Source organism: Serinus canaria, chromosome 8 (genome assembly GCF_022539315.1).
Source record: "Serinus canaria isolate serCan28SL12 chromosome 8, serCan2020, whole genome shotgun sequence".
NCBI classification, from domain to species: domain Eukaryota; kingdom Metazoa; phylum Chordata; class Aves; order Passeriformes; family Fringillidae; genus Serinus; species Serinus canaria.
This window is the reverse complement of record NC_066322.1, coordinates 20,747,557-20,774,702: the sequence shown is the minus strand read 5'-3', so window position 1 is coordinate 20,774,702 and position 27,146 is coordinate 20,747,557. Positions and strand designations below refer to the sequence as shown.

At 40.2% G+C, this 27,146-nt stretch overlaps 2 protein-coding genes across 7 annotated transcripts in view; one reads left to right on the top strand and one right to left on the bottom strand.

The window, feature by feature from the left end:
- Nucleotides 1-3,522, top strand: part of CLCC1 (chloride channel CLIC like 1) — a 16,480-nt gene extending 12,958 nt beyond the window's left edge. For 3 of the 4 annotated variants that reach the window (XM_050977287.1, XM_050977284.1, XM_050977285.1), the window contains exons 12-13: nucleotides 493-635; nucleotides 3,242-3,371. In XM_050977287.1, coding sequence (XP_050833244.1) covers nucleotides 493-618 — 126 coding nt within the window. In that variant the 3' untranslated portion in view covers nucleotides 619-635; nucleotides 3,242-3,371. Of the gene's footprint in view, nucleotides 1-492; nucleotides 636-3,241 lie in introns of all 4 variants that reach the window. The other variant, XM_018912105.3, reaches the window with a different exon arrangement.
- GPSM2 (G protein signaling modulator 2) lies at nucleotides 726-27,146 on the bottom strand. 3 transcript variants are annotated; one of them, XM_050977282.1, is made up of 16 exons: nucleotides 27,031-27,146; nucleotides 16,748-17,063; nucleotides 10,918-11,139; nucleotides 9,731-9,866; nucleotides 9,126-9,268; nucleotides 8,511-8,634; nucleotides 8,198-8,313; nucleotides 7,078-7,233; nucleotides 6,187-6,295; nucleotides 5,656-5,785; nucleotides 5,266-5,333; nucleotides 4,150-4,326; nucleotides 3,224-3,386; nucleotides 3,053-3,082; nucleotides 2,865-2,916; nucleotides 1,316-1,457 (listed from the first exon to the last, which is right to left on the bottom strand). In XM_050977282.1, the coding sequence occupies exons 2-15, from the start codon at nucleotides 16,807-16,809 to the stop codon at nucleotides 2,876-2,878; spliced, it is 1,677 nt and encodes a 558-aa protein (XP_050833239.1). In that variant the 5' UTR covers nucleotides 16,810-17,063; nucleotides 27,031-27,146; the 3' UTR covers nucleotides 1,316-1,457; nucleotides 2,865-2,875. The 3 variants fall into 3 exon arrangements, with proteins under 3 accessions (XP_030082182.2, XP_030082183.2, XP_050833239.1); XM_030226322.2 differs by having other exon boundaries at nucleotides 726-1,457; nucleotides 2,865-3,082; XM_030226323.2 differs by lacking the exon at nucleotides 16,748-17,063 and having other exon boundaries at nucleotides 726-1,457; nucleotides 2,865-3,082.

Sequence of the window (27,146 nt, the reverse complement as noted above, 5' to 3'; positions counted from 1 at the left end):
TGTAGAAGAGACAAGAACATCAGTAAGCTGTTAGGTGGGAATGTAAAATCTGGGAGAGGGTACTCTGTAAGTAAGATGATACATCTTTAAGTGGCCATAAAAACCCAGGCTTCTGGAGTGTTGCTGCTTGTTGGAAATGGGTTTGTGTTACAAGTTTTGAGTAATTCCCATAATGCTAATTCCCAGCTCAGATGTCTCAGGTCTGTATTTGGGTTTATGTTCTTTAAAATGTTTTCTTCCTGTCAGCTCAGTTTTAGGACAGCTGACAGATTTCTTCCTGGTGTAATGATCTGCAGAGAGTGAGCACCTGATATTGTAGCAGGTGGTTTTCAGGCAGTTCAGAGCTGAACAGGGCCAGGAGCAGGAGCTACTCTAGGGATGAACATTCCAGTGGTTGTTCCCCAGAACTCCCCCAGCCCAGCTCGTCCTTAGCCAGAGCTGGAGAGCAGCTGAAGTCAGGTACAGGAAGCAGCATCTGTGCATTTCCTGCAGGTGGCACTGGAAACTGGGGTGCTGCAGGTACTTCCCCAGGCCCATGGGAGTTGGTTCCCAGTGCCCACCACCCCTGTGATTCCCTGGTGCATGGGCACGTATCACACAAACTGTAGAGCAGCATGAGCAGCTGTTTCCTGAAAGTAAGTACTTCTTGAAAACTTCTACTGATTGCAGAACTGTTCTGAATTAATGTGGGAAGCAATTAGCTAAATATACCAAAAAACATAATGCTTGAAAAAACTATTTTTTATTAAACAGAATTAAAACTAGGGTTTAATTTTTTAATAGAAATTGTTTCTTCCAAACTGTGTTTCTGCAAAGAGACTAATACTAAAGCTACTTCTTCTCTTTTTTTTTTAAGTATTTTTTTTAAAAAAGTATAAAAGAAAACAGAACTTTTTTTTCCAGAAAGTACAAATTGGGGGAAAAATCAAATTTTCTTTAAAAAGAAAATAAAAATTTAAGTCTTTCACTATATTGAGACAGTGGTAAAATCCACTAATGAGGAATGAGAGATCTGACAGAGGAAGAAAAAGTTGTAATAATTTTGATAGACTAGAGGCAAATAAGAGGGGGACACAGTACCAGTACCTCAAAAACTGCTCTGAAAGCAGCTGCCAAATGCAAGAGCAGCTCTGTAACTACTGCTCACCAGTGTGATGCTGCTGCTATTTCTGTGAAAAATCAGAAGAAAGGAGACAGGGCTACTAATTGTAGTCATCTTAAAAAAGGCAAGTGTGCTTTTCCAGCAAACCAGAATGATCCCTAGGCTGCTGCTGTACATACTTCTGGGGTCTTCAGCTGGAATTGGAGCCCTTTATAGCTGAGGGTAAGTGGACTCTCTGCTCATCCATTCTCTTCGCTTGTGAGCGCAAAATCAGGCTGAAAAAATCCTCATCTGGTACAGTGGGACCTTTGGCAGCTCCTGGAGGAGCACATCTCTGATCATCCAGTCTGGAACCCTACAGACAGACCAAGCAATAAAAGCTGCATATTTACAGGAAGATAGGAGTAAGTGAACAATATTAAGTGAAAAAACTACCAAAACCTTTTGTTGGCAGATTTAAAGCTAGTAGAGAGATTTAATTTATAAGTTTTATAAGTTTTGTTTCAAGTTAAACTTGCTATATGGCATTATTAAGAGTCCAAGTGTAACTAAAATGGTTCCTCTGACCCACTTGTCCCATGTGTCTGAAAATGATCCCCCCCCAGTTCAGTTCTTTGACATATTGCAAAGTGAGCTTTAAGTGGCCTTAGTTCAGAAGATTTTTTTAGCATTAGTACAGGGTGTTTCTGGTTTCATACACTAAGAAGTATGGTTGTCTTCCTTTCCTTACACAGGGACTAAAAAATGGCTGCAGTGGTGTGAGCTTTAAGAAGGCACTCCTTGAAGGCCCCTTGCCTCCACTCTGTGCACCTGGGTACAGTTTAGTGCCAAGGTTACAGAGTAGGTGGCAAACCCTGCTGGGCTGGGGTGGTGTTCCCACAGGAACAGGCTGCTGCGGGAGGGCAGTGTGGGCACAGGAGGAAAAGCACAGCTTTTAGTGGTGGGTGGACCTGGGACAGGCACCCCTGAGACAAAAAGGCTCAAAGGCAGCAACCCTTCGGTGCTTGTTTAAAGCAGTCCATACCCATCAGAGGAGATTAGGTATTTTTCCAGTCCTAAAAGAGAATATTTCTAGATTCTTTGCTTGACTCACAGAAGGAAACAGACAAGCTTCTATACCAGAACATGGTATTTCAGTGGGCTGATGAACAGTGTCATGTCCAGCTGCTGCTTTCTCAGCCAGGCTACCATACTTACTGAACTTTGGAGGTCAGCATCTGAATTTCATATTTTTGGCTGCTTATCAACCAATCAGACAAACCAGCAAGTCTTTTAATTCTTTTTGGTATATGCACATGGTCTAATTGAAAATCAGTCACCTCACTTGTATATTGCTATAAACTACCATTTAAACTTGATCTCGTGGTAATGATGACCATTCTTACCACCAAAACCCAGACACTGAATTCTTTCAGTTGATAAATTAGGATTGCTGGTCTATCAGGTGTCCTCCTTAGCAAGCCAGGTCTAAATACTTAAAACCATTTTACATACTCCTTGCAATAGCCTCACTTGTTTTTCTTCACTTTTTAAGGATTTCTTACTTTTATTAGTTATTGTGGTATAAATATCAAAATTATACTCACTAGACACTGGATAATTAAAAAAACCCCAACCCTCATCTTTCGTTCTCTTACGTTCTTCCTTATCTGCCAGATCAATACGTATCTTATAACACAGTGGCTTCCTTACAGGAATGCAGTAGAGGAGGCCCAGCTGAAGCCGCCAGAGGCAGAAGCTGAGGTGGTTGTTCAGCCCTTACCTGGCATTTAATCAGTATGTCGAAGAAGTCGTCATCCAGCTCCCTGTTGCTGCTGGCCACGAGGTGTCCCAGCAGGGCCTGGCTGCTGCGCTGCCGCAGGCGCAGGCCGGGCAGCTCACTGAAGCTGGCGCGCTGGTCGTCCAGCCGCCGGCTCTGCGAGCTCGCCAGCAGCTCCAGGAACTCGTCTGTGTGCGGGGACACCACGGACGTGGAAAAGGCTGCCCAGGACAGACAGAACAAGTTAGAGTTAGCCTAGGAGTAAATCCATTGCTGTTGTGAGTCGTGCGTGCAAATACATTTTGAAAATAGTATTTGGCAAAAACTCGAGTCAAATACAGATTTTGCTTTTAAAAAATTACATTTTATCATCGTTTTAGGTGGAGTAGAGGATGTTGCCACTGAAGGAGCTGAGAGTCTGTTCTTCTCCTGGAAGCAGCACCTCTGATCATCCATCCTGTTACTCTGGAACCGACTCAGCAGATCAAAGAACCCTTCGTCTGCCATTGTCTCACGGCTGCTTTTCTGAAAAGGAGAAAATTTGGGGTATTTGACCTTAGAATGCCTACAGCTGGGACAACTACATCAGAGTGTCAGTCCAGTGCTATGCTTGATATTTACATATCTGAAATTTATTAAATAAATTTTTTTTAGTCACCTATTTTTATAGCCAGAGATCTATCCAAGGAGGAGATGCTAATGCCAGGGCAGCATTTTGGAGAGTGAAATATATTGGAAATGCCTCATATTCTGAAATGGATAGAAACAGTGCTCTGATCATGGTAAAATGGGAGTTATTCCTTCCCAGCTATTAATCCAACAAAATTCCAAATGCCCATGAGAGGAAAAAGAAACAGGACCAGCAAGGAACAGTTGCCATTGTCTCCTCAGGTCTATGACCAAATGACTCATTTCTTTTATTTTGAACTGACTTCTCTCAATAGTGCAATAACCTAAAACCGATGGCTGAAATATCTCCTACTGCCTGAAACATAAAAACTAGATTTTGCTAAGTTTGGAGAAGTAGGGTCTAGAAGAGACTTAGACCTCAGCTTGCAAATTTTGTTTCTAACTTCAAAAAAATCCACCACAAATAAAATGTTTCAGTAGTAGGAAAATCTTAAAGCTGGCACCACCCCTGATAGAGCTGTAGAATGACAGATTCTGCATCAGTTTAGAGCCATGGTGTTTAAATCAAGTTAAACTGAACAGGACAGCTGCAGGAAGGTGTTTTCCACAATTCTGCTGACACCAAGATGAGAAAAGGCCATGAGCTCACCATACCTACCCTCTGAGAGTTTGGAAGTCGATGATCAATGGAATTACTCGCATCCTGCAAAACTTTGGAGGTGGTGCCATTTTTGTACTTTTTGCCTTTCAGTCGATTTACAAAATGAAGTTTTGCTGAAGTTTTGGCAACCAGTGGTTTTTGTTTAGCAAGAATCTCACTGTTCCAGTTCGGAACCTAAGAAAACAAGAGTCAGGAAATTAAGCCTTCTGATTTTACTTACCAGTACTGTTACCTCTTACTTGCTGCTGCTTTTCCTCCCCAAAATGAGGCAGCTTTACACTATTTTGTTCTTGCAGCCACAAGGGTGTACCCAAGAGACTCTTGAGCACCAGTGCTGACTTCAGCTGTACTGACTACACATGCTTTGAGATTTTATTGATTAACATTGCAGGCTTTGCCTCACTTGAAGAGACTGGAATTAGATAGCCCATGGTGGAGGGAAAAATATCAATTTCAGTCTGGCACTGGAATCATTTATGCAGAACTGCCAGTCCAGTATTGAAAGCAATAATGTAAAAGAAATCTCTCATAGACTGACACAAGGATTTTAATTGGGAACTCCCATTGCCAAAAGATTTTTGAGTTTGGGGGGGGGGGAGTTGTTTTGCCTGTGACTCAGCTGTAATATTTCTGAAATAGCATCCTTACTCAAGATGGAGGTTGAAGCTTCAATGGTTTGCAAGCTGGTTGAAATCTCAAAGTGAAAAACACAGCATGTATTTTAAGTCCCTATAAAATGACTAACCAAAGAAAAAGTGTTCAGAAGAGCTAAGCTAAAGCTCAGGGATTTTATTCTGAATTACTTTCATGCAGCAACCTCAACCCATCTCTATAAAGAGACCAAAATTCCTTTGATGCTCATTACAGAACCCCATTCTTTCTCATTGGTGCAGGGAATAAAGCAGGCTTCCCACAAGGCATTACAGCCATCACCTGCCACATGCTGTTACCTACATGACAAAAGTATTTTTTGTTAGTATTGTTAGACCTGTTATGGAGTTCCTGTGATCAACTAAATTAAAAAGGGAGGCAAATGGCACATCAGCACACCTTCAGAAATATTTCACTGTTCCACAACCTCAGCAGCGGAACAGAAAGAAGCAAAGTGCCAACCTTTTCTGGTGTTAATTTCATAAGTTCCATGTTCTCCATACTGTAACGGCGTCCTCTTGGTCTGCCACCTTCAAGAGACAAATTCATCTTTTTATTATTAAAATTTATGGTGTCACTTGACAAGCTGTGGCTGTACTGATCTAAGGACCAAGGTCCAAGACACAGACACAATTAGAACACACAAAGAAACTCAGCAATAACCTGTGATTCACAATATAAATCCTCCAGAAACAGAGGTGCTGAAGGGGTCCAATACCACAAGAACCTTTTTTAGTTGCTAGGAAGGAAACCAAGCAAACTTGCATACTCAACCCCCACTCAGTAAAGAACTCTAATGAGATTCTTTTTTAAGTTCTCTGTTGGGAAACTACTTCAGAAAGAGGCACATACCATTCAAACTGTTTTCCACTGCATGGCTTTCTGCCATCATAGAGTTGTTTGTGCTGTAGCTTAATCCAAGAACCATTTGAAGATCTGAGAGATTAAGTCTGGCGGTGAGTTCTCCACTTCTGTCTCCTACCTTCAAACAAATAAAATAAGCAGTTGTATTACCTTAACAAATACATGTGTAACTGTAAAGCAGTCCTTGTCCATTGACTTCTCAGAGAAAAAGGCTGAAAAGGTTTTCCTGGTTGAAGACTGAGAACATCTTTTTAAAGAAGTAACAACTTACAGGTAACATAAAAAAGCCTAAAATAATCTCTGCTCAGCCATTAATTTGGGAGCCCATGTTGACATTGTGAGTGGTGACACTAAGACTGAGGAGCTGACTGGCTGAAATAACCTGGAATCAGCTGTCTCTAGAATAATTGAAAATGCATTCCATTGCTCAAATCAGATGCCCAAACACACCTCCAATAAAACCTCTGTGAGCGACAGCAGAAACCAACAGCCAGCACAGTGGGAGTATGAAAATCATACCTCTCTTGAAATCTCCAGGTGCCTTTCTGCGAAATGGATGGCTTGGTCATGATTTCCCAGAGCAGTGTAAGCGTTCCCTAAACTCCAGCATGCTCTTCCTTCCCCAATTCTGAAAACAACACACATTTGCAATTACACCTCTACCTGCTGAACACCAGAGGTCAGGTTTTTCACAGTACTGCCAAAGTAATTTGCTGGGCCAAAATAAGGGAGGCAATCATCAGAGACCATTCTACCACCAACATACTAAATATGGTATTAAAAGGAGTGTGATCTGGTAATAAATAAATATGAAAAAATTTAATAAAATTTTTTAAGCTCACAGCAACAAGTTAGTTTTGTAAGCATGGGACTGTGTAACCTACTTTGCTCCTCCTCAGTTTGCATGCCTTATTAGTCCTCTGTATTCTTATTGACTCAAGAAGAGGGACATTTAAATGTTACAAAAAATTATGGTTGCACCCGACACTATAAAAAAGGCCTCAAATCAGTACTGTAATATAAACATTACTTGCTGCTGTGTTATTCTCTTTCCTCCATCCCTTCCTATATTATTAACTTGTGGACAAGAAGAACACAGATTCTTATGAAAGCAGGATGAATTATTACAATGAACTCATGAAAGACAGATCTGCTTTTCCTTAATTTACACAGACTTGCTGACAGGACATGATGTAGAAACAGTCATTCATCAATTTGTCTTTCATCTCAGACTCATTAGCTGCAATACCATTATGAGTAATTTTCATCTTCCATATGAAAACCAAAGCCCAGCATTGGGGGAATTCACATGAATGCAGCTGTCACATGGGGAACAATGACAGTAGAGTTGAAGGTAACAGGATTTGCTCTGAGTGTCACACATACATTAGACAGTCTCTTAGGGCTTACTTGTCATGTAGCTCCTGAGCAATCACAAGGTGTTTGAGATGATAATCAATTGCTTTCTCATAGTCCTGGAGCAGGGTGTAGGTGTTCCCTAGGCTGTAGCAGGCCTGCGCTTCCACAGCTCTGTCCTTCAGCTGCCGAGCCAGCTGCAGCGTCCTCCTGCAGGAGAGGGTCAGTCACCTCAGAAACCACCACAAGGAAAAGCTTTCAGAAGTGCACAAGCTCGACTGAAAATCAGTTACACAACTTCAACAAATTATCAGCTAGCAAATTATCAGCTAAGAAATCATGATCTTGTAAACCCTTACAATCTCATACTTGTAAAGTCTTCCCTCCACTGCAACCTACTTCATTAGAGAGCAGGTTGATTCCTCAAACAGCATCTTTTCATTTACTGTTTCATTAATTTGTAGCAGTTTCCCTGAGGTTGCACTACCTACTTTCCCATCAGCACAGCCAGGACAGGCCTATAGTCACCAAACCAGCAGAGCTGAGCTGGGCAAGAACCTGAGTGCTCAGAGGGATCTGCTCAGTACTGAGGCTTTTGTCCCTAAGAACTGGTGTGCTCGGAAACCCCAGTCAGATGCTAATCACACCTATACTGTATCTTTGTCAAGCTTGTACTTTCCCAGGTACAGCAGCAACTGCTTAGTGATGCAGAGATCAAGAGAAGTCTGGCTTGAAAATACAGACTAAAGATGTAAATTGATGTTGCTGTGCACCAGCTCTCTCAGCTGGTGAGCACACCTGAGGCAGCCACCCATCTCAGGGTAGGAAAGCTACTCACATCATTCCAGAACTCACTAAGAGCTGAGACAGTAATGCCTGCTTTTAGAATAATGGGAATAAATGCCTAGCAGTGAAAGATGTCTGTCTACAGCACTGCAAAGAAACTATTTAAAGTAGTAATAGAGTTAAAAAAATAAAAAGCATTAATGCTGCCCCTCCCTTAAGAGAATCAGGATAGTTAAACAACAAAAGAAAAATTTCTTGGCTAAACAAATGGAAATTTTTCCAAAGTACATGTTGAAGCAATGGCTGTTCCACAGTGAGCTACAGTATCAGGCATAACAGAAGTAAACTGTACAAGAGGTATAAATTGTGTTTATCAGCAGTCACTCACCTGTAGTATTCAGCAGCAGTTTCAAATTCCCCGAGGAATATGTAGGCATTTCCAAGGTTGCTGTATGCTCTTCTTTCTGCTGATCTATCACCAAATTCTTTTGCAATTAGGAGACGCTTAAAATGCAAGAAAAAATTGCATTCTTAGGTCATCAATGCTTGATAAAAACAGCCAAACTTGAAGTTTGTGCCATTAAGATTTAAAATCTGCATTAAAAAGCTTGCAACAAGATCCAACACAACACATGTACTAAAGGTCAGGAGCAACCTGATATTCTGCTAGAACAGAATTCATTACTAGCACATTGTTGTACCTGTTCATGGGCTAAAACTGCACTCCTGAAGTTGCCCAGAAGATAGTGTGTGTTTCCCAAATTTCCAAAGGCACGTCCTTGTGCTGCTCTGTCACCCAGCTCTGTTACTATTGACAGGTTTTCCCTGTTTTGGGGGAGAGTGAAAAGGAGAATAGTGACATTTAAAAGGTTTGGGTTTTTCCTCACAGTCATTAAAATACTAATTTTAATTTCTTATATAAAGGAAAAGGCAGAGATATTCTACTTTGGCCTATTTTAATGGCCTTTAAATAACCATGAATCTGAGTAAGAAATACTTTCTGTGAGATACCAAACTCCACAACTCAAGGCAGTGTGCTCCCCTCTAGTTACACACACAGGTCTAACAAGGTCCTGTTGTCTCAGCCTGGTTTGAAGAGTTCTGTTGGTTTCTAACTAAGGGTTGTCAGGTACAGTATAAGTGAGGGCATGATAAAAACCAGTGCACTGTCTTGTTGAAAACACCAAACTGACAGGTACCTCAGTTTTGCAGAGAAGCATTCCATAGTTTAGCTCATAGCACTGCAGATCTCCCATATTCTAATGAACTACATGATCATATCCTCCCAGCCCCCAACACTTAAAGCTACTACTTACTCATAGTATTTTGCAGCTTTCTGTAAAGCATTTTTCACATCATCTGGAAGTTCCCCTGGATCATGAGTCCCAGCATTAGCTACATTTTTCCCTTTAGAATGATACACATTTCCCAAATTATACAGTGCTCTTGCTTCTCCAACCTGAACCAGAAGTAAAAGAAGGCATTAAAATTTCATGCTTCAAAGTCTTCTGTCACAACAACTATTTGTACAATCCACAGATGGGATAAAAGTTCCTTAACTACTTGTGAATACCCACTCTGCCCATTTTGAACATATTATCACCTACTCAGTCATAGCCCGCAATCCAAATGTTTTGCTTACTACTTCTTTTTGAAGAGCAAGACACATTCTAGAGGTCAATTACTATTAAAAATTAAATTTAAAACAAACAAAACCACAACAAAATAGGGTAATATTTAACCTGGACCTATAGTCTTCCAGGTACAAACAACTGTATTCCAACTAATAGATTTGTACTGGCTAGAAGAAATAATTCAATATTCACTATTTCCCTCTGAAAGGTGCACATTCCTTACCAGTACCACAGGGTTCAGGAATGTGTGTTAGTACTTTACATCCAAACTCCTGTACAATTCTTACCTTATCATTGAGTTCTCTGGAAATATCCAGATGTCTCTGACAGCAAACGATAGCTTCTTCAAAATTCCCAAGTACCTTTAAGGTGTTGCCCAGGTTCCCGCTAGCTTTAGCTTCTCCCAGTAGATCTCCAATTGTCCTAAAATAGCAGCAATTAAGTACCCAGAAAACAGTGTATCATTTAAACCAATGTATGGATGAATTTATGAAAGAGACCACAACTATGTAAATGTACATGTGTTCAGTTCATTTTATATCTGAAATGCACTCAAACACTGTTCAGTCTGTGGTTACAGACACCTCGTTCTGTCAGTGCTGTTTGGCCAGCTGCTGGTATTGATCATCTGCTTAACATTTATTTTTTAAATTCACATCTTTTAAGAAGAGAACAGAGAGAAAATTTTTAAAGATGATTTAGAAAGGCAGTCCCAGCAATAGAAAGAGAGACTTAACTGCATTTGTGTTTTACTTGACCATCTCTTTTTAAGTAAAAGTCTCCTTTAACTTAACAAGACACTTAATTGTAAGGTTTAAGACTTACAGTCTCCTCTGTAGCTCGAGGCACTACTTCATTTCTACATTTTAAATGAGACTTAGGCAAGAGACTGCCACTGAAACACTCAGACTGTCATACCTGGGCAACAACACAACAAAACAAATGCCCCAAGATCACAGCACAGGAGCAAGGTAAGGCAGGGGGAAGAATAGATTTATGCCTAAATTGAGGTTAAGTACGTTATATGCCTGTGCCTTTTACTGGATCTATACAAATCAGTAAAAGTCAGATACATAAACAGCATATGAAAGGGATAGGGTTTAGATTCCACAGCATTACATTATGAGTTTTACACAGATTAAGGAATTGTGTCTAGTAAACGAGAGCAGCTTAAAAATACAGAGAACTAGAAACACTGAGTTTTAGAAACATGAAAGGGTAAAGAAAGAGTGGATTTAAAGCAGCCATTTAATTGTCCAGAAACCTGGTGAGGCCTCAGTCAGTTCCAGGATTATGGTGCTAGACCAAGTATTAGCTGCCAGGTTAGAGGGCACCCAAGTGACCTGCCAGGCCCCCCAGCCCTCTGCCACCACCACCTTCACTCATTAGCCAGTATTAATAGCAGGGTTTTGCAGGACAATGAACAGTCAGCTGCTCCTATCTCCCAGAATGGGATGACATGGAGAACGATTACCTTGCAAGAGTTAAATCGTGGTGATGGTATTCCAAGGCCTTTGCATATTCCTGCAGGTAGAAATAGGCATTGCCCAGCTGGCTGTAAATAGCACTCAGCGTTCGTAAATCTTCAGTTCCAACCTGGACAGCTGCTTCAAAGAAAGACACTCCAGCCCGGCAATCTCCCGCCTTGCACAGGCGCTCGCCTTCCAGAGCCAGCTCCAGGCAGGAAGCCTCCATCCTGCACCGGTGACAAAAAAGGCCAACAGTCACTCCAAATGCCACACTCTGGGCAGCACCTGAGCTCTGGACAGGGATTATTTTACTCAGATGGCCTCTGTTAAGGAGAGGAAATCAGCAGCACACTACAACCAATGAGATTTGCTTTAGAGTATTACAGAAACTAAGGCTGAAATGGAAATTACAATTTCAACGTTGAGGAGCAAAATAACATTCTAACAAATAGCTGGAATTTCTTATTTTTTCAGTCTCAGAGAGGAAACAAACACTGCTTTGTCCATAGGCAGCACTCAAAGGGTTCAAAAACAGTTTCCACCATCTAGGTAATTTCAGAAAAGTTACCTAGAAATCAAGCTATTACTGACAAATACTGATTCTGACAACTGGAAACACTTCAGATTTTTAGGGTAATGCCACAGTAACCTGCACAATGATTCACAGGAAAAAAAATTAAATGCAATTATACAGGTACAAAATACAGCAGTCTTGAATGAATTTGTAGAATAATACATTTCAAACATGATTAAAGAAGCTGATAGAAAACCTCAGCAGCACTCAGGTGCATTTTTGCCCCCTGTGAGCTCAGGAGTACAAAATGTAAAATTTCAGTAAGTGTTAACCGTCTTATCCAAACGTTTCCTACTTTCTGGTTCTGAGATGCGAGGGAGGCAGGGGAGAGGAAGATGAGAAAGACAACAGCTCCAGGTCCCAATCTTGAGGAAGTATGGTTCTCCAGCTTTTTCAGGATATATGCATTTTAAAAAGCTTGCAAAAATGTCAGCGTTTTATTTTTTTAAAGATTTTTTTCAAAACAAAAACCCAGTAAGTGATATTCTGTAATTGTTGAAAAAGTATATGCTAATATTGCCAAAGAGTGCGCAATCAAATGCTGGCTTTTGCAGAAGTTATTTTAGTGGAAACATCAGATGACACCTGTTTAGACTTGACATAGTGATGAAGTTTTTAACACACCTGCAATATTTGCAATATTCTTTATTTTCTTAAACTAGAAAAAAATTTATTATACAAACTTGTACTCAAATCTGAACAGGAAGGAAATATTTTTGAAAAATCTAATGACTTCCAAAAGAGCTAGAAGAACTGGGATCACAAGTACAATACAAAACACAAAATACTACCATACCTGCTGGTCTTCGACGTGCCACAACTTAAGCACAGCGAGATGACTGACATGGTTAACTTTTGCAACCCAAAGCACTGTCTGTTTGGTAGTTGCTAAAGATGCTGACAGCAAAAGATAACTCCAGCATGAAGTTCTTGCCAAGCCCAACTTTCCAGGCTGGATATCCATAACACATGCAGTATTTTTAGGTTTGCAAACTCTTCTCAGAGAAGTTAGAGCATTCCTATTAGCTACAACACACCACCTGGCTCTCATGACATTGTGCATGTGTGGAATGTAAGACAGAAGAAGGCAGAAATGATTAAGTACAAGGCAGAAATGATGACACGATCAGCAACTGAAGGTTTAAGACTTAAAACACTTCATTGGGTAATCTTAATCCTATCCAAAGAGGTTCTCTCCGGGCACCTCATGTTAACTGACACGTCCAATTAGAATGACAGCTAGAAAATATGGTGCTTCTCAGTGCAGAGATTTGGACCATTACACAGCCACACTCTTCAGATTTTTGCTTGTATGCTAAAAAGAGCAGAACTTCCAGCAAAACGTGTGCATGGCATAACAATGAAAATGCTACACTGGACTCTGCCTCTGTAAGTGAATTTATTCCATTAAAAAAAAAATTAACTGTGAGGCATTAGCCACACAATCAGTGAAGAAAAGGCAGTTAAAAATGTACAAGGGCAATGACAGAGAGTGCTGCAGTGTGGTAGCCCCCCTGAGAGACTGGATTCACCAGACTAATTTCACACTACACCAAAAAATGCCTAATGCCAAGGCAGCATTACCATTTCATCAGGGAATATGAAATACAGTCATTTGATTTTGCAACCCTAGATTTAGTATAACTTATAAAAGTGAAAGATGTGGGATCTTTCATACAGAACTCAATTAAGAAGCAAATGGCTTATACTCAGACTGATGAAAATCAGCAGTTATTACAGAGTGTTTAAATTCAACTAGAATTACAGGAAGTAAATGAAAAAAGGAATTAATAATTGCTTGAGTAAAAAAAGAATGCAAAAATTACACAACTCTTGAGATGTTGTGTTAACAGCTTGCTAGAATGTGTACAGCAAATTAAAGCTTTAATTCCATCTGGATCCATTCCTTCTGACCTACCATTTCAAAATCTAAATAAGCTATACCAAAATAGAACAGAGAAAATTAAATATTTATTTCCACAGTTGCCTGCACTCAATATTTTATTCAGGTTATATAAGAGCTATGAAATCACACAGTTATTTTAAAAGTTTCTGAGGCTTTTCCATTGAGCACCAAAACTGGATTCAGAAGAGGTTTGGTTTGGGTTTATATTTGTTTTTTTCTCCCCTCTGCTACTTAAAGGACTCTTATGCAAATTAACACTTTTTTTTTGTTGTTGTTTTGGTGGGTTTTTTTAGGTTTTACGTAGGTGTTCTCCACCTGTCACTGCTAATGGTTAAATAGCACTTAGGCAGACTAGACAGGGCCAGGTTATCAATGTTTTAGGAAGTCATTAAATAGTTATAAGGAGAATATGACATTACTTTCTCTGTTCCCTGGGCTGAATGGAATTATTTACTCAACACCCAGTGGCCAAACAAGAGATACATTGAATCTGCAGAGGAGAAGAGAACAAGCCCCATTCATCTGTGCACTTCTAAGGCAATTCTGTTCCTGCTGAACAGGATAGCGTTCTCTCAGCTATTACTTGAAAATGCTCACACAGGACTTCATTCTGTTACTCTGTCTATAGCTGCCTGGCATCTCTTGAATAATTTCTCATTTCTAAAACTACCTCATCCTTATCTGGCCCTCAAAGCTTTTCCTCCTGCCTGGTTCTCCAGTATTTTTATTTTTCTTCTTCCCATCCCCATTCCTTCTTCTCTAACCTTTTTCATGTTCTATTTTAAACCTTTATTATTTCTATGAATATAAACCCTAAGCATATTGCCTCCTTGTTTTTGTCTCCCTCCCTTCATCTCACAGAAAGAACATGAAAAGTGGTAAGAGTCAAGTCAGTGGAAGAAGGCAGTAACACTCACTGATTAGTACAATCTCTAAACACAATTTCGTTTTACTCAGTTCAATTCCCACTAAGAGAGCTTTTTGCTTTTGAGGGGGAACACAGCTGCCATCAATTTGCCATGAAACATGTTGGTACAAATAACACACCTAGAGACAAAACAACCCCATGACATCTCTTTAGCTCAGATGCACAGCATCACTAGAGCCACAGCATCCTGTAATACAGCTGACATACCATTCCTGACTCCTGCCCTTACTCTTGGCTTCTCCCCGTGAGCAGAAGCCTCCACAGCGACCACTGCAAGTGGCTCCAGCACAGCCCCACCGCAGCACTGCTTCCGATGGTCAGCTTAGAAGCAAACAGCTCACACACAAAGAAACCACACCCCTGCATTCTGTCTTGTTTTGCTCCAGTCAAGATAAAAGCAGTTACTAGGTTTTGGTGTGTGAATTTAGCAGGTCAAAAGAAGCAAGTTCTACAAATATTAACCCATTTTTTCATAGAAATCAAGTAACATTAGCATTTTATTTTCAGTCACTAAAAGCAACAATGAAAAAAATAATCTCCTTCCTTCACCAGCATACACATTTTACAACTGTGAAAATGATACTGATGAACTACTGTGGGGAGAAAGAAACACTTGCACAGTTAGAAGTAAAGCCTCTCCTTAGTGGGTTCCAACTTCTTTAAAATCAGTTCTAATGGAATGCCAGAAGGAAGGAAAGAGCAGTCACAGCCAAACATGCCTGGGATAATACCTGCAAGTATTTTTTTTTTTTTAAACTGATACATCCCTCCCCAGTAATTTATGACCTTTTATTTCCTGCAAGAAATTTTAAACTCCAACAAAATAAAATATTACAAATTATAGCTATTGATATCATCATAAAATTCCAGGTCAATATACTGAATTAATCCTTAGTGTCTCAAAGCCCTAGGAAAGTTTAATATGTTTTTAAATTAAAAGTATTTTGCCATGTTTTTTGAACGTGAATCAGATTACAGTTCTTGCAGAAAAGTTTAAGAAGGTCATGAATATTGTTATTGTTGATATTTTTAATTGGTCTCATTCAAACCTGTACTGAAATACAGCATAAAGCAGTAAGACATTGTGCCCTGACTGCACTTGCCAAATTTTTTGAAGTTTTTTTTGGCTTGTCAGTTTATACCAGTCAATAGGGCCTGACCTATTTTTCATCCCTTAACTTCTATTATAGCACCCTGAACAGCTCCTGGTTTTATTAAAGAGTGAGCAAAGATGTTCTGCAATTGACTGGGGAGGACCAAGAGCACCAGCACCAGCACGGGGAAACGTGGTAGAGGAATGCTGGGCAGTGGGTCCCTTCAGGAAACACTCAGCACAGAGTTATCATGCTTACACACTTAGGGTCAAAGCCACAGGATAAAGATTTTAGCCAAATAAAGAGAGAAAACAGTAAATTACAGCTTATTTGCTAATTTTTCTCCTTACTGACCATGAGACAGCTTCTCCAGCTGGCTGCACTGACACCTAGGACACAGGACTTGTATGAAATGAAATGAAGGACTTCTTTTCTATGAAATGGAAGAGAAGACCACTCCAACAACAATCTAACATTGTCAGAAGGTTGAAAGGATTAATTTTAAGCCATAGCATGTGGTGTCTTACAAATACAGGTTAACAGCCTTATTATTTAGCTAGTGAGTAAAAGACCTCCAAAGAAAGGATGATCAGGGTAGGGGCAGGGGGAGCACACAAGAACCACATTTTTTCTTTTTAAACAATCATTTCAGTCTTCCAGTGTCCCTTCCTACTGAATGAACTGCAAGATTTACGCTTCCAAACACCATGCACTACACAATGCTCCTGTAGTTCAGCTCCATTAGAGCGAGTGTGAAATGCTAACACATTGTCCCAGGTCCGTAAAGGGGATTCAGAAGAAAAATTGTAAAAGCTTTCAGAAGGGAAATCCCATATCCTCTTCACTTGCAAGAACAGTATTTCTGAGTGCAAGGCACCAAGGCAGTTTCCATCTATCAATCAAATCTCTTTATTTTAAGCAAGGAAAATAACTCGTCATTCACCAAAACAATAATGGGCCAAGTACAGAGAACTTTAGCAGACAAAACTCAGCAATTTGCATAGGCAGCCCAACAGCTAAAAGAGGGAGCAGCTATTACCCTGCAGGCACCACACTTCATATCATTCTACCCCAAAAACAAAAAAATACATGCAATAATGTACTATTCTGTTACCATGCAAGTCCCAGTACTATACAATCATTTAACCACACTAATATAATCTGCTACATGGCAAAAGTGAATTTTCATCGTTCAAAAATCAAGAAAAAATGGGTTTAATTTTAAATTTCAATAACACTAGTAGTAGAGATATCAAGCTATTTGTTGCAACTTGTTTAGCTTTCTATTATTAGCAGCACTTATTAATTTACAGCAAAATTCCTAGAGCCTTACCTGTATCTCACGTGAAAGGAACGATCTTCAGGCATGCTTATCAAAACATTATCTTCCGCCATTGAGTTACATTATCAGTAGAGAAAGAAATACTGTTCTGTAGTAGGGTAAGTGCTTTATTATGGGGAATTGTTGTCAGAGCACCATTCCAGTTAGTCTATTAAGAAGCTGGAGTACAGATATCCTAAGCTCCTGTAGAAAAACTCTTCTTTATTACTGAGGTAAGGAGGTCACTGCCAGATACATCTCACACCTTCAGAAATGTTCATGTTCTTTCTTTCATCTGTGGCCCTTTAAGCTCCATTCAGCCACGGTTCTGCAAAGGGAACACAAGATGCTTGGCTTGAAGTCTCATGGTTAATAACTCATCAGCATTTGCAGCTGATGTAAAAGCATAACACTGCTCCTACGAAGCAGGAAACGTCATTCAAGAACTTAAAGGCAGAGCCAAAGCCTTTTACACAGACATGGCAATTCCTGTAGGCAAGTGAGAAAGCCAAAGAGGTTTAACAAAACCCAACACTCTCTTCTCTTGGAGACTTTGAAAAATTTACCCTTGTTAGTATTTTCTGGCCTCATGAAGTTCCAGGCAAAAACCTTAAAGGATGAAAACTACAGAATGAAAGGCATAATATAGAACAGATTAGAAAGTGCTTTACATGTAAACACTGCCACTGAAACTGTGACCATAGGCTGAAGGCCCACAGCAGTCAGAGCTGGTGGGCACAATCCCATCTGCAGATCATCCACTCTGGAGATTGTCCCACCTGCAATACTGTAAGCACAGCAGCCAGCAAAGGTTTAAGCTCTATATTCACTTTTCATCTCTCTGCTCCCAAAAGAAAAGGGGGGAGTATGGGAGTTTGGAGGGCAAGCGGTGTTAACACTGGCTTCTTGTTCAAAAATTCTGCAGCACTGCAATGTGAGCTCCAAACTCTGCTTCAAAGGGATTGAAGAAGCCAGCATATAAATATTGGACATGTTTGGGCTGGCTGGAAAAAATTAACAGCAAAGAAACCCTGTAATCAAAAGTTTACCCACTTTTAAACATATTTTTAGTAGAGACAGTGACATATTTATGCCTCAGTACTAATATTACCTTCCTTTGCAAGTAAACATAGAGTTGTGTAATTCACAAATGCATATTTCATCAAGAGACTGCAGAGGTATCAAAAAGACAGGAACAGAGCTCAGACTCAAAGCTGTCATCAGAAGAATATGCAAACCTGTATATTTAATTGTCGATATAGCCCATACCTTTTCCTCTCATTAGCTTTATCAAGTCCCAGCTGTGAAGATTAATGCTTCCCATCCTACTCTACCTTGATAGCAGCCCTCAAACAGACTATCCACACTCTTCCAATTAAACAAGTATTTTGCCCTTCCATGTTCATCACTAGAATTATTTGGCATCAACAAGAGGGTGTGGGTGTATTTTTGCAATTATGAAGCGTGACACCCACAGGTTACAATAGCACTGCAACCCACACACTGGGCAGGCTGTGTTCCAGGTATTCACTCTGCAGAAGTCAGTCCAGCCTCAGCTCAGGTAACTCATACAGGCAGGTGACCCTAAGCTACCCAGTCTACAGCAGCACTCCTGCTGCTCAGCAAATCCAAGGGATTTCGAAGTTCTCTTCTACAGAGGAATGCACCACAAAGTAAAAAGTGCGTACTCTGGTACACACAGATCACGAGATGATGACTGTAGTAATTTTCTTGTATATTTTTACTGTAATGGTAATTAACTGAATAATTTTTAAAGCTTTTTTAAAAATAAAAAGCCAGCTTTAATTAAAAAACCAGTTATACTTAAAAGAACATCAGAACATCTGTGTTTATTTAAATATCAGTTATTTTTAGCAGTACATTTTACATCAGGTGTTTCTAGCTTTACTATATTTGAGCGACACATCTGTCCTCATTGTCTGACTGATGCCACCAAGAGCTGGAACCACTGCTCCTGTTTATTTCCCTCCTTAATGGCCATACAGCACATTCCTAGTCTTGGGAGGGTGATACAGACACACCCACATTGGCCAACACATCATCATCACAGATCCAACCCAAATTACTGGCTCTGCTCTTCATACCTGGCTTCTTCACGCGTAAGTCATTAGGATGTCAATTACGCCTTCAGCCATGCAAACGTGTAATCAGTAACCAAACCTAAATCACATTAATTAGAGTGGGGAATGCAAAATGCAGGAGATGGAAGTCAAACACCTGAAGCTGTACACATAACCTTTAAATGCACAATTTTACTCAATACAGGAAGTCCTAAGGCTTTCTGTTATTTTGATTTAGCAGCAAAAAGCCCACAGAGAAAAGGTTGGGTCTCCTTCAGAAGAGGGAAATTAAACTGGCGTTGCTGATTACACAGTTGTTTGATACCAAAACAGAAACAAACATCAGCCTCACCATCCCAAATCAAAGGAAGCAAGGCAGAGGTTGGGCAATCAAATGTAGCAGCCCCTCATAGCCCACAACAGACAAAACATGCACTGTATCAATTCTTTATTAGAAGAAAAAGGGTGAGCCATAGTTAAGGATTACTCACCGTGGCTAAAAACAGCTAAAGGATATTACATTAAACCATCAATAAAAGGCCAATTTGCCTCAATTCAATGCTCTATCTAAAAGATGTGCTTATTGCATGCAGAAAGTAATTTCTCATTTTTTTCTATTAAATTACAGATTTATAGAGAAGTTATATGAATATAGACAGGGTTTGCATGATGAAAGTACCTTCCATTAACATTCCTACACTGAATCAGTGATACAAATGCTAAGACTGGAATAAGGCTCACTCTCTCAAAAAAAAAAAAAATTACAGCAGAAACAAAGGCCCCCCTATATTTTTAATTCTAATCAGTATGTTTCAAGTTCCTGACAGTGATAAAACAGAAGTTGCTATTTCTTTTCCCAAAGTCTGTATGCAAGCTAGTAGTTCTAGCTATCACAGCTTACAGACAGGTGTTTCACCTTTTAAGGCATTTTCCATTTCAGCAATGATTAGATTACGTACTATAAATTTTATCTCAATGGTAGACAATGAGTTTAATCAGCTTGCAATTCTTAGTAACACTGAATGTCTAGAATAGATTTTTTCCTTTCATTTTGACAGAAAACCATATTTCTGCACAGGTGAAAATTCAACAGCAAGCAACAGAAAGCCAATGCTGTGATTTATTTGCAGTACACAGAACTAATGATCAAAATACAGTTGGATAAGATGATTTTATTCTCCTTCATCACCTCAAAATGGTACATTTTAAGCAGCTTCGTTTGCTCCTTTCCTCAACCCACACCTTCTTTTTGGAACTTGTCAGATGATCAAAAGTTTGGTTTCCTCTGCTGATGCAGTCACAGGGCCGGGGACAGCTGACAGAGCGGGCACTTGGGGGCTGCTGGAATATCAAACAGCTCCCTTCTTTCTGCCTTTCCCTAAAGGAGATGATCAAGTGATGCCTTCTCTCCCCATCTGCTATTCCTCACAAATCTGTGGGAAACGAGCATCTGCCAAATGAAGTCATCACCGGCAGAGAGATTCAAAAGCTAATACAGGAAAGTACAGATAAAGGCAGATCTACTGCACTAATTGCATTTCCTGAGAAAAACTAGTGACAGAGACTTCTTGTTTCAAGATTAAGACAAATTTCCCAACGGTGAACTGAGATTGAATTTCCTTTCAGAAAGATGCTACAGAATGGATAGGAGAAAAAAAAAAAAAAGAAAAAAATGAAAAGAAGCTTGAACTGGATCATCTAAAAACAAAACAGAGCTTTGCATACCCTGTGAATGAAGAACCAGACTACACAAAAATAAAAGTATACCAACAGTACAATTACTGAAATACAGAGATCAGCTTGGCTTCAGACCTTCAAAATATAAAAGAGCATATAAATACAAATAGCACAAGGAACACTGAGAAGTAAAGCATTCTCTATTTTAGTCTTCAATGCTGTTCAAGGATGTTTTAAAAATATCCTGAATTAAAATTTAATTAAAATATCCTGAATTTAAAAATTTACCTGAATTAATGGATAAGCCTAAAATAAGCTACCAAAAAGCCTTAAAATTTCACATCAAGTATAATATTGTATTTACAATTAACACAGCATCATCATTAGCATTTCTGCCATAATATATATTCCCGTGTGAATCAGCCTTTAAGTAAATGTGTGCCATGCTGAACGAGAATGGGTCCTGCAAATACAAGAAACAACTGCACTAAGACCACTGTGGTTATTCTTGGCAGCTTAATTTTAAACTCCTCTCTGCACCACTTTTGACAGCTGTTCAACAGCTGATTAGCTGAGTGCACACAGAAACCACCTTCACTGATGAGGTGAATTTGAGGTTTTATTCAGGATCATGATGATGTGGAGCAATGCCTGCTCTGAAATACTGCCTTTGTCTCCTGATGGATTTTTCTGTTCAGCAGAAAACCCCAGAATAAACCACAGGGATTCTCTTATAGGACTGGCTTAGCAGCACGCAAGCCACTTTACACTCACATCACACATTAATATACACAAGAGGAAAACTGAAGTTCATACACAGCTCCTGAGCTGCTCCTCCCAGGTGTGAGTGATAGAACTCGTGCTGCAGAGTCTGTATCACTACAGAGCATGGCAAAGACCCCACCTAAACATTCTATGCTATCAGGCTCATCAGTCAAGCTGCAAATAAAATAAACCACTATCTCATGTTCTTGATTCAGATGCTTCCTCCTCCACCCCACCTATATTTACCATGCTGACTTATAAATATGGGCCCACACAAATCTTAGACACATTGCAGAATATTGCAGACAGCCCTGAAATGGCTGGAAGGGGTGGGTATTGCACTGGCTTTGGCCCAGAGGTGATGTTGACTTGCAATCCTATCAACCCAGCGCTCCACAAGCCTGGAATTTCACTTATTCCAATAGAAAATGGAATATGAGGGCTCCTCTCCTTTGCCCAAACGATGTGCAGAGAGCTATCTTTTATACAGGAAACCATCATTTCCTTGCTAGAAAGAGAAACACCAAATTGTAACTGAGAGCATAAGGCCAGACAGGCATTTTGTAACCAGAACTGACAGATGCAGAGCTAACTGCCTTTTGTGAATCAAAAGAAAAGAATTACTTGAGTGAGAGAGGGAAACTTGACTCTGTTATCTCTGAAATTATTCCATCTCCCTTTTTAGCCACTTAAAGCCCAACCCTTAATGACTTCAGTAACCAGCAGTCATTCCAGATGGTCAACAGAAGCACAAAAGGTTATAAAAGACCAGAAAAGTACCAATGATAGAAGTTCAGATACTCACAGCAACTCTCCCCAAAAAATTAAAAGAATTGCTAAATGAGTAGTTACACAAATACTATCACTCTATCACAAACTCCTGAGCAATCTGATTCTTTTCTTCATTCCTTTTCCTAATTTCTCTCTAGCACTGTACATAAACCCAAATCAATTCTGTCCAATTATTTTATTTACTCATCAATTTACTCTAATTTAGTCATAATTATGACTACAGGAAGAGAAACCCCCTAGTGACAAAGGAGAACAAGTATTCCCAGAACAATCCCAAAGAGTCCCAAGTAGGTACACAAAACCATTTTACTGAAAATATTAATAACTGTATGAAACAAGGGAAGAAAAATATTGCATAAAACCCCAAAACTGCTTTACAGGATATAAATACACTAGCTCTATTTGAATTTTTAAAAAAAACTTTAAAACCACCAATGAGACACTCATCTCCATATTTAAAATTAATTTTAAAAAGACAAACAAACCCCCCACAACAATGACAGCATCAAGAATTTCTGAGAGAAATTTTGCTCAAATGAAGTGAGGCTTTCAACACACCCACAGCTGGAAATGAAATCATGGATTTGAAACTAGAGGAACATAGCTCCAGAGCAGAGTCCAACATCCATTACCTAACTGCTGATGTGGCCCTGCATTATGACAGACATGACAACAATAGAGATATTTAATTTATCACTCTGTTTGTATCAATTTTTGTTTGGGGTTTTATTTATTTCACTGGTTGCCTAAACCCAGCAGACCCTGCTCATGGTAGGTTCTAAACACAGGTAAGAGAAGGTTCATCTCCTTCATTTCACAGGTTAACACCTCCTGGCATAGCTGCAGGATGCCCCGGCTTACACAGCCTCTGTTAAAGGCAAACACAAGCCTTTAATACGGGAGCATTTCCACCTGCCCTCTGGCATTTCCTGTATGTACTTTCCACCTATTCTGTAGATTAGGAGGAGGATTTTTCCTCTGTTTGTCGAGTACCTAGCTGAATGGAGTATTTGGGGCTTTAAGTAATGCTAAAGGTCTGCAACATGCCAAGCCTTTCAAACTTTGTATATCCTGCTTATTCCCTTTTCCCTTCTATTTCTAAGAGAACCAGTATTTAACTGGCAAACAGCTTGCTACCGAATGTACATAATTACTGTCCAGTGTGCAGGTTAAAGAACCCAGGGCAGTTAACACAAGTAACCACAAGTATTTTTATTATACAGATACTCCTGCAGAGAGTTAATGTAAGCCATCTATTTAAATCCTGAATGAGGGGAATCCCACACTACAATAAAATAAGAAAGGAGAACATGAAGTACCAGCAAAATATAACCAATATACCCATCATAAAACTAATCAGGCAACTGAAAACTAATTGTACATGCAGCAAAATTAAGATTTCAAATTAAGATTTCAGATTTCACAAGAATGGTACAGAAAAAGATCACAGTCAAAACAGGTCAGAATTTTTCCATATATTTGATACATCAAGGTATTAGTATTCCTTATCCTTTTTCTTTCCTTATTCTAGATCCAAGTTTATTTACAAACTGTCATTCACAGAATGAAAACAAACATTGCACTGCCTTCTTTCCAGCATCTCCCTCAACTGGGGATGAGATTTGCATTCAAGCACTTTAAGTGCACAAAAGCTACAAAAGACTGCAATAAGAGTTCACAACAAAGCAGTATGCAATCCTTTTATTCACAGTGTAACTTGAAATCATTCCCAATAAATCAGTAACAGTTTTGTTATCAAGTTCTGAAGGTGAATTTGAACCCTCCTCCTTTGGGACAATCTCATCATGCAAATGAACATATACAAGGCCTCTCCCAGGCAACGAGACACTCGGCCACCTTCAGTTTGGGAACTGGAGCATGTTATCCAGTATGAAAGAACCCCACGTAGGAAGGGCTCAGCACAAAAGGCTGGCTATTTGCACTGAGATGATAAAGCAAGCTGATACAGCCAGCTGATCACAAATCTCTCCAATGAAATGTTCCACCTAGCTTAGCTCCTTCTTAGCCTATGAAATCTCTTAAAAACAGATCTTGGTACGTAAAAGAAAGAAGACAAACATTGTACGAGCATCTTACAAAGAAATGGAAGAAGTTACCTTATGATTCTATAAATTAAATTTTAAAAAAATAATAATCCTTCAAAATCACTGGCAGTAAGACACAGTAGCAATTTCAGTGAAGCAATATAGCTGCTGTTTCAAAATTCCTAGCTGGCACGGTGGTGCTCATTCAGAGCCAAAGCAGACTTTCAGCATAATGAATCCTTACTACTCCAGCAAAGTTTCACCATGCAGGGAGCAGCTGCAGCTCTCGTAGAACCTCTGTTACACAACTGCAATGATCTATGACAGGTTAATGCCAGCAGCACTGCTTGGTGCATCGCCTGTGCCCCTCGGTTCCCAGGTACTAACAGCAACCATTAACATCCTCTATAATGAGTCTACAGCTACAAACGGCAAAGATGAGGTGCAGGATGAACACTCACAACAGTGAGAAGACAATGCATTGCTTTTTCACACTGTTTGCTTCTTACTGACAGGTACAGTGTATTTGTGGCACATCACCTACGGAGATTTAAGGAAAACAGTAATTGGTGAGGTGCCAAGTTGTAAATTGCTTTGCATATTCATTCCAACACTTGGGATGGAGCTGCAAATCTATTCCGAATCTCCTCAATGCAGTTTCTTCCATCAGTGTGATGACTACTGGACTGCAGCCCACTTTGCCCCCACTGCCAGTATATCCACTCTGTACAGGCGTTATTACACTGATAGAATTGGTCACAGTAGCACATCCTGCTCTCTAACAAACCAACTAGATAATGTCCAGGCTCCAAAGTGCTGCAGGCAAGGAACAAAACTCCTAAGAGTGTACCAACATGGCAATGGGAGGAAAAATAGTGTAGCAAACAGAAATAATGAAGAAATTATAGATTTAGAGAGCCTTCTTTATAAATCACATGTGGTTTATATTCCCTGTAACCCAGCTGAACGAAAGCTTTCCTTCCTATAATACAAAGAAGTTTTATTACACAGACAAGTAACATATTCCCAAACACTGCCAAATTTGAGTCCCAAGAGGCAACTTGACATTAATCATCTGTTCAACACTGTATGTGTTTCAGACCATCTCTTGCCAGTCCTTCCACTTCTGCTTTTCCTGTATTTTGAATTTCTAATATTGTGGTCTTCCACAAAATAATACCTTCTTTTCCTTTTTGGATATTATCACTTGTGTAGCTGACTTGCTACTTAATAGCTAAAGAAAAGTTTAAGGATTTTCTGGTACCTGGTATCTCCCTCTGCTTTTATTTGCAGGAGCAGCGATAACAGTAACAGGTTGATCCCTCAGAAAGTCTTAAGATAATCACTCACTCCTCAAACAAGACCAAGTTCATTAAGACGTTAACCTTAAAAGCCACTGAAACCAGGACTGTTACAGTTACAGATCTGGGCAGGACTAAGTTGTGGAAAGAGAAAGTGACCACACAAAGGCTACAATAAACCTGGAGGACAAAAAGTAGCAATATGTTGACTATTAAACTTTAAAAGTGGAAGATGATGAGAAACTAAAAAACAATAAATGCTAAAAAAAAAATCCCCTTATGTTCAGTAGTGAAAACTATGGACAAAGCATTTCTTTTTAGAAAAAAAGCTTTTCAAATCTTAGTCTGACCTTCAAACCATCACTTTGTGAAGTAACTCTGCAGCAAGAGTAGCAGCAATGTACAATCCTAAGTAGTACTAAGATGCCTGAAAGAGTTACAAGAGCATTTAAACAACAGTGTATTGAATAAAGCAACTGATAAAACTCACACTAGGTTTCTTCTAGTCCAGTGAAGCTGTCTTACATTTCAGGTAAATTTTGTCCCAGCTTTATACGGAAGTAATTGGAAGTACAAAGTCCTTCCTACTGAAGAGGGATGCACAGTCCAGAAGACTTGCTAACCATTAATTACAGTAGTAAGAAGGAACACTTGCACAGGCCTACAAATTAGTTTTAACACACTATAAATATATATAAGCAATTAATTTAGAAGGACTGTATTATGAGGAGGTCTTTTTGCTAGCATTTTCAGGTATAACAAAATCATCACTTAAAAAAGAGGCATAAAGTTTCCAGACAAAATTTAAGCAGGAACTAGAATCTCTTAACTGATCTTTTTGAGAAGCAAGACTCAGCACGTTCTTCCAAATTCTGAGATGGCTGCACAGCTCTCCATGGCAACTCAGGATACATGAGCCCTGCAGTCACTGGCAAGAATCTAACAGGAACAGCACATTAGGCTGAAAAAGCTTCTTAAGCAGAAGAAAGGCCACAGCTTCAGGGTGGGGTAAAATGTGTGTCTTGGCAATCAGGTCAATAAATGGAGAGAGAGCAATATCTGATTTACTGTGCTCCTCCACTGAAAAAGTGAAAAAGCAATAGAAGGGCAGGAACTACACTAGCAAAACCTACGATCTAGTAGATAAATGAGATTAGGTTTGGTATAATCCCAGTTTAGATATGCCACAACACAATGCCTAACTCAAACTCTCGAACAAGTTTAGAGCTTGCTCCCTGTATACCTCACTCCTCGCGCTATGCTTGCAGATTCTTTGCAGGTTCCGGTTCTATCACCAGCCTGTTTCGCTTCTGCCCTTATGCTTTCATTTTATTTATCCTCGTCTCGTTAGCACAAGTGCCCAAAGGCGGCCGATACACAGTCCTGCCGGTACCGGCTCCCGTCAGAGCCTCCGGGACGATCGTGGCACCGGGCACGGGCACCTCCTGCCTTTGTTCGCCACGGGCGCTCGGCGGCCGCCGGCGCACGGCACCGGGCTCGCCCAGCGCTGCCCGGAGCGGGCCGCGCCGCCACTCCATTCACGAACACACCGCCCCGCTCGGGGCCGCAACACTGCCGGGGCCGCGTTCGGAGCCCCCGTTCTGGCACCCGGCGCCCCCCGCCGCACCGCTCACCTGTGTGCCGGGACGGCGAGAGGCCGGCTGGGCTCCGAGGGGCTGGCGGAGCTCCGAGGGGCCGGCGCTGTGCGAGCCGGAGTGGCGGGGCCGAGCGGAGCTGTGAGGGGCGGCGA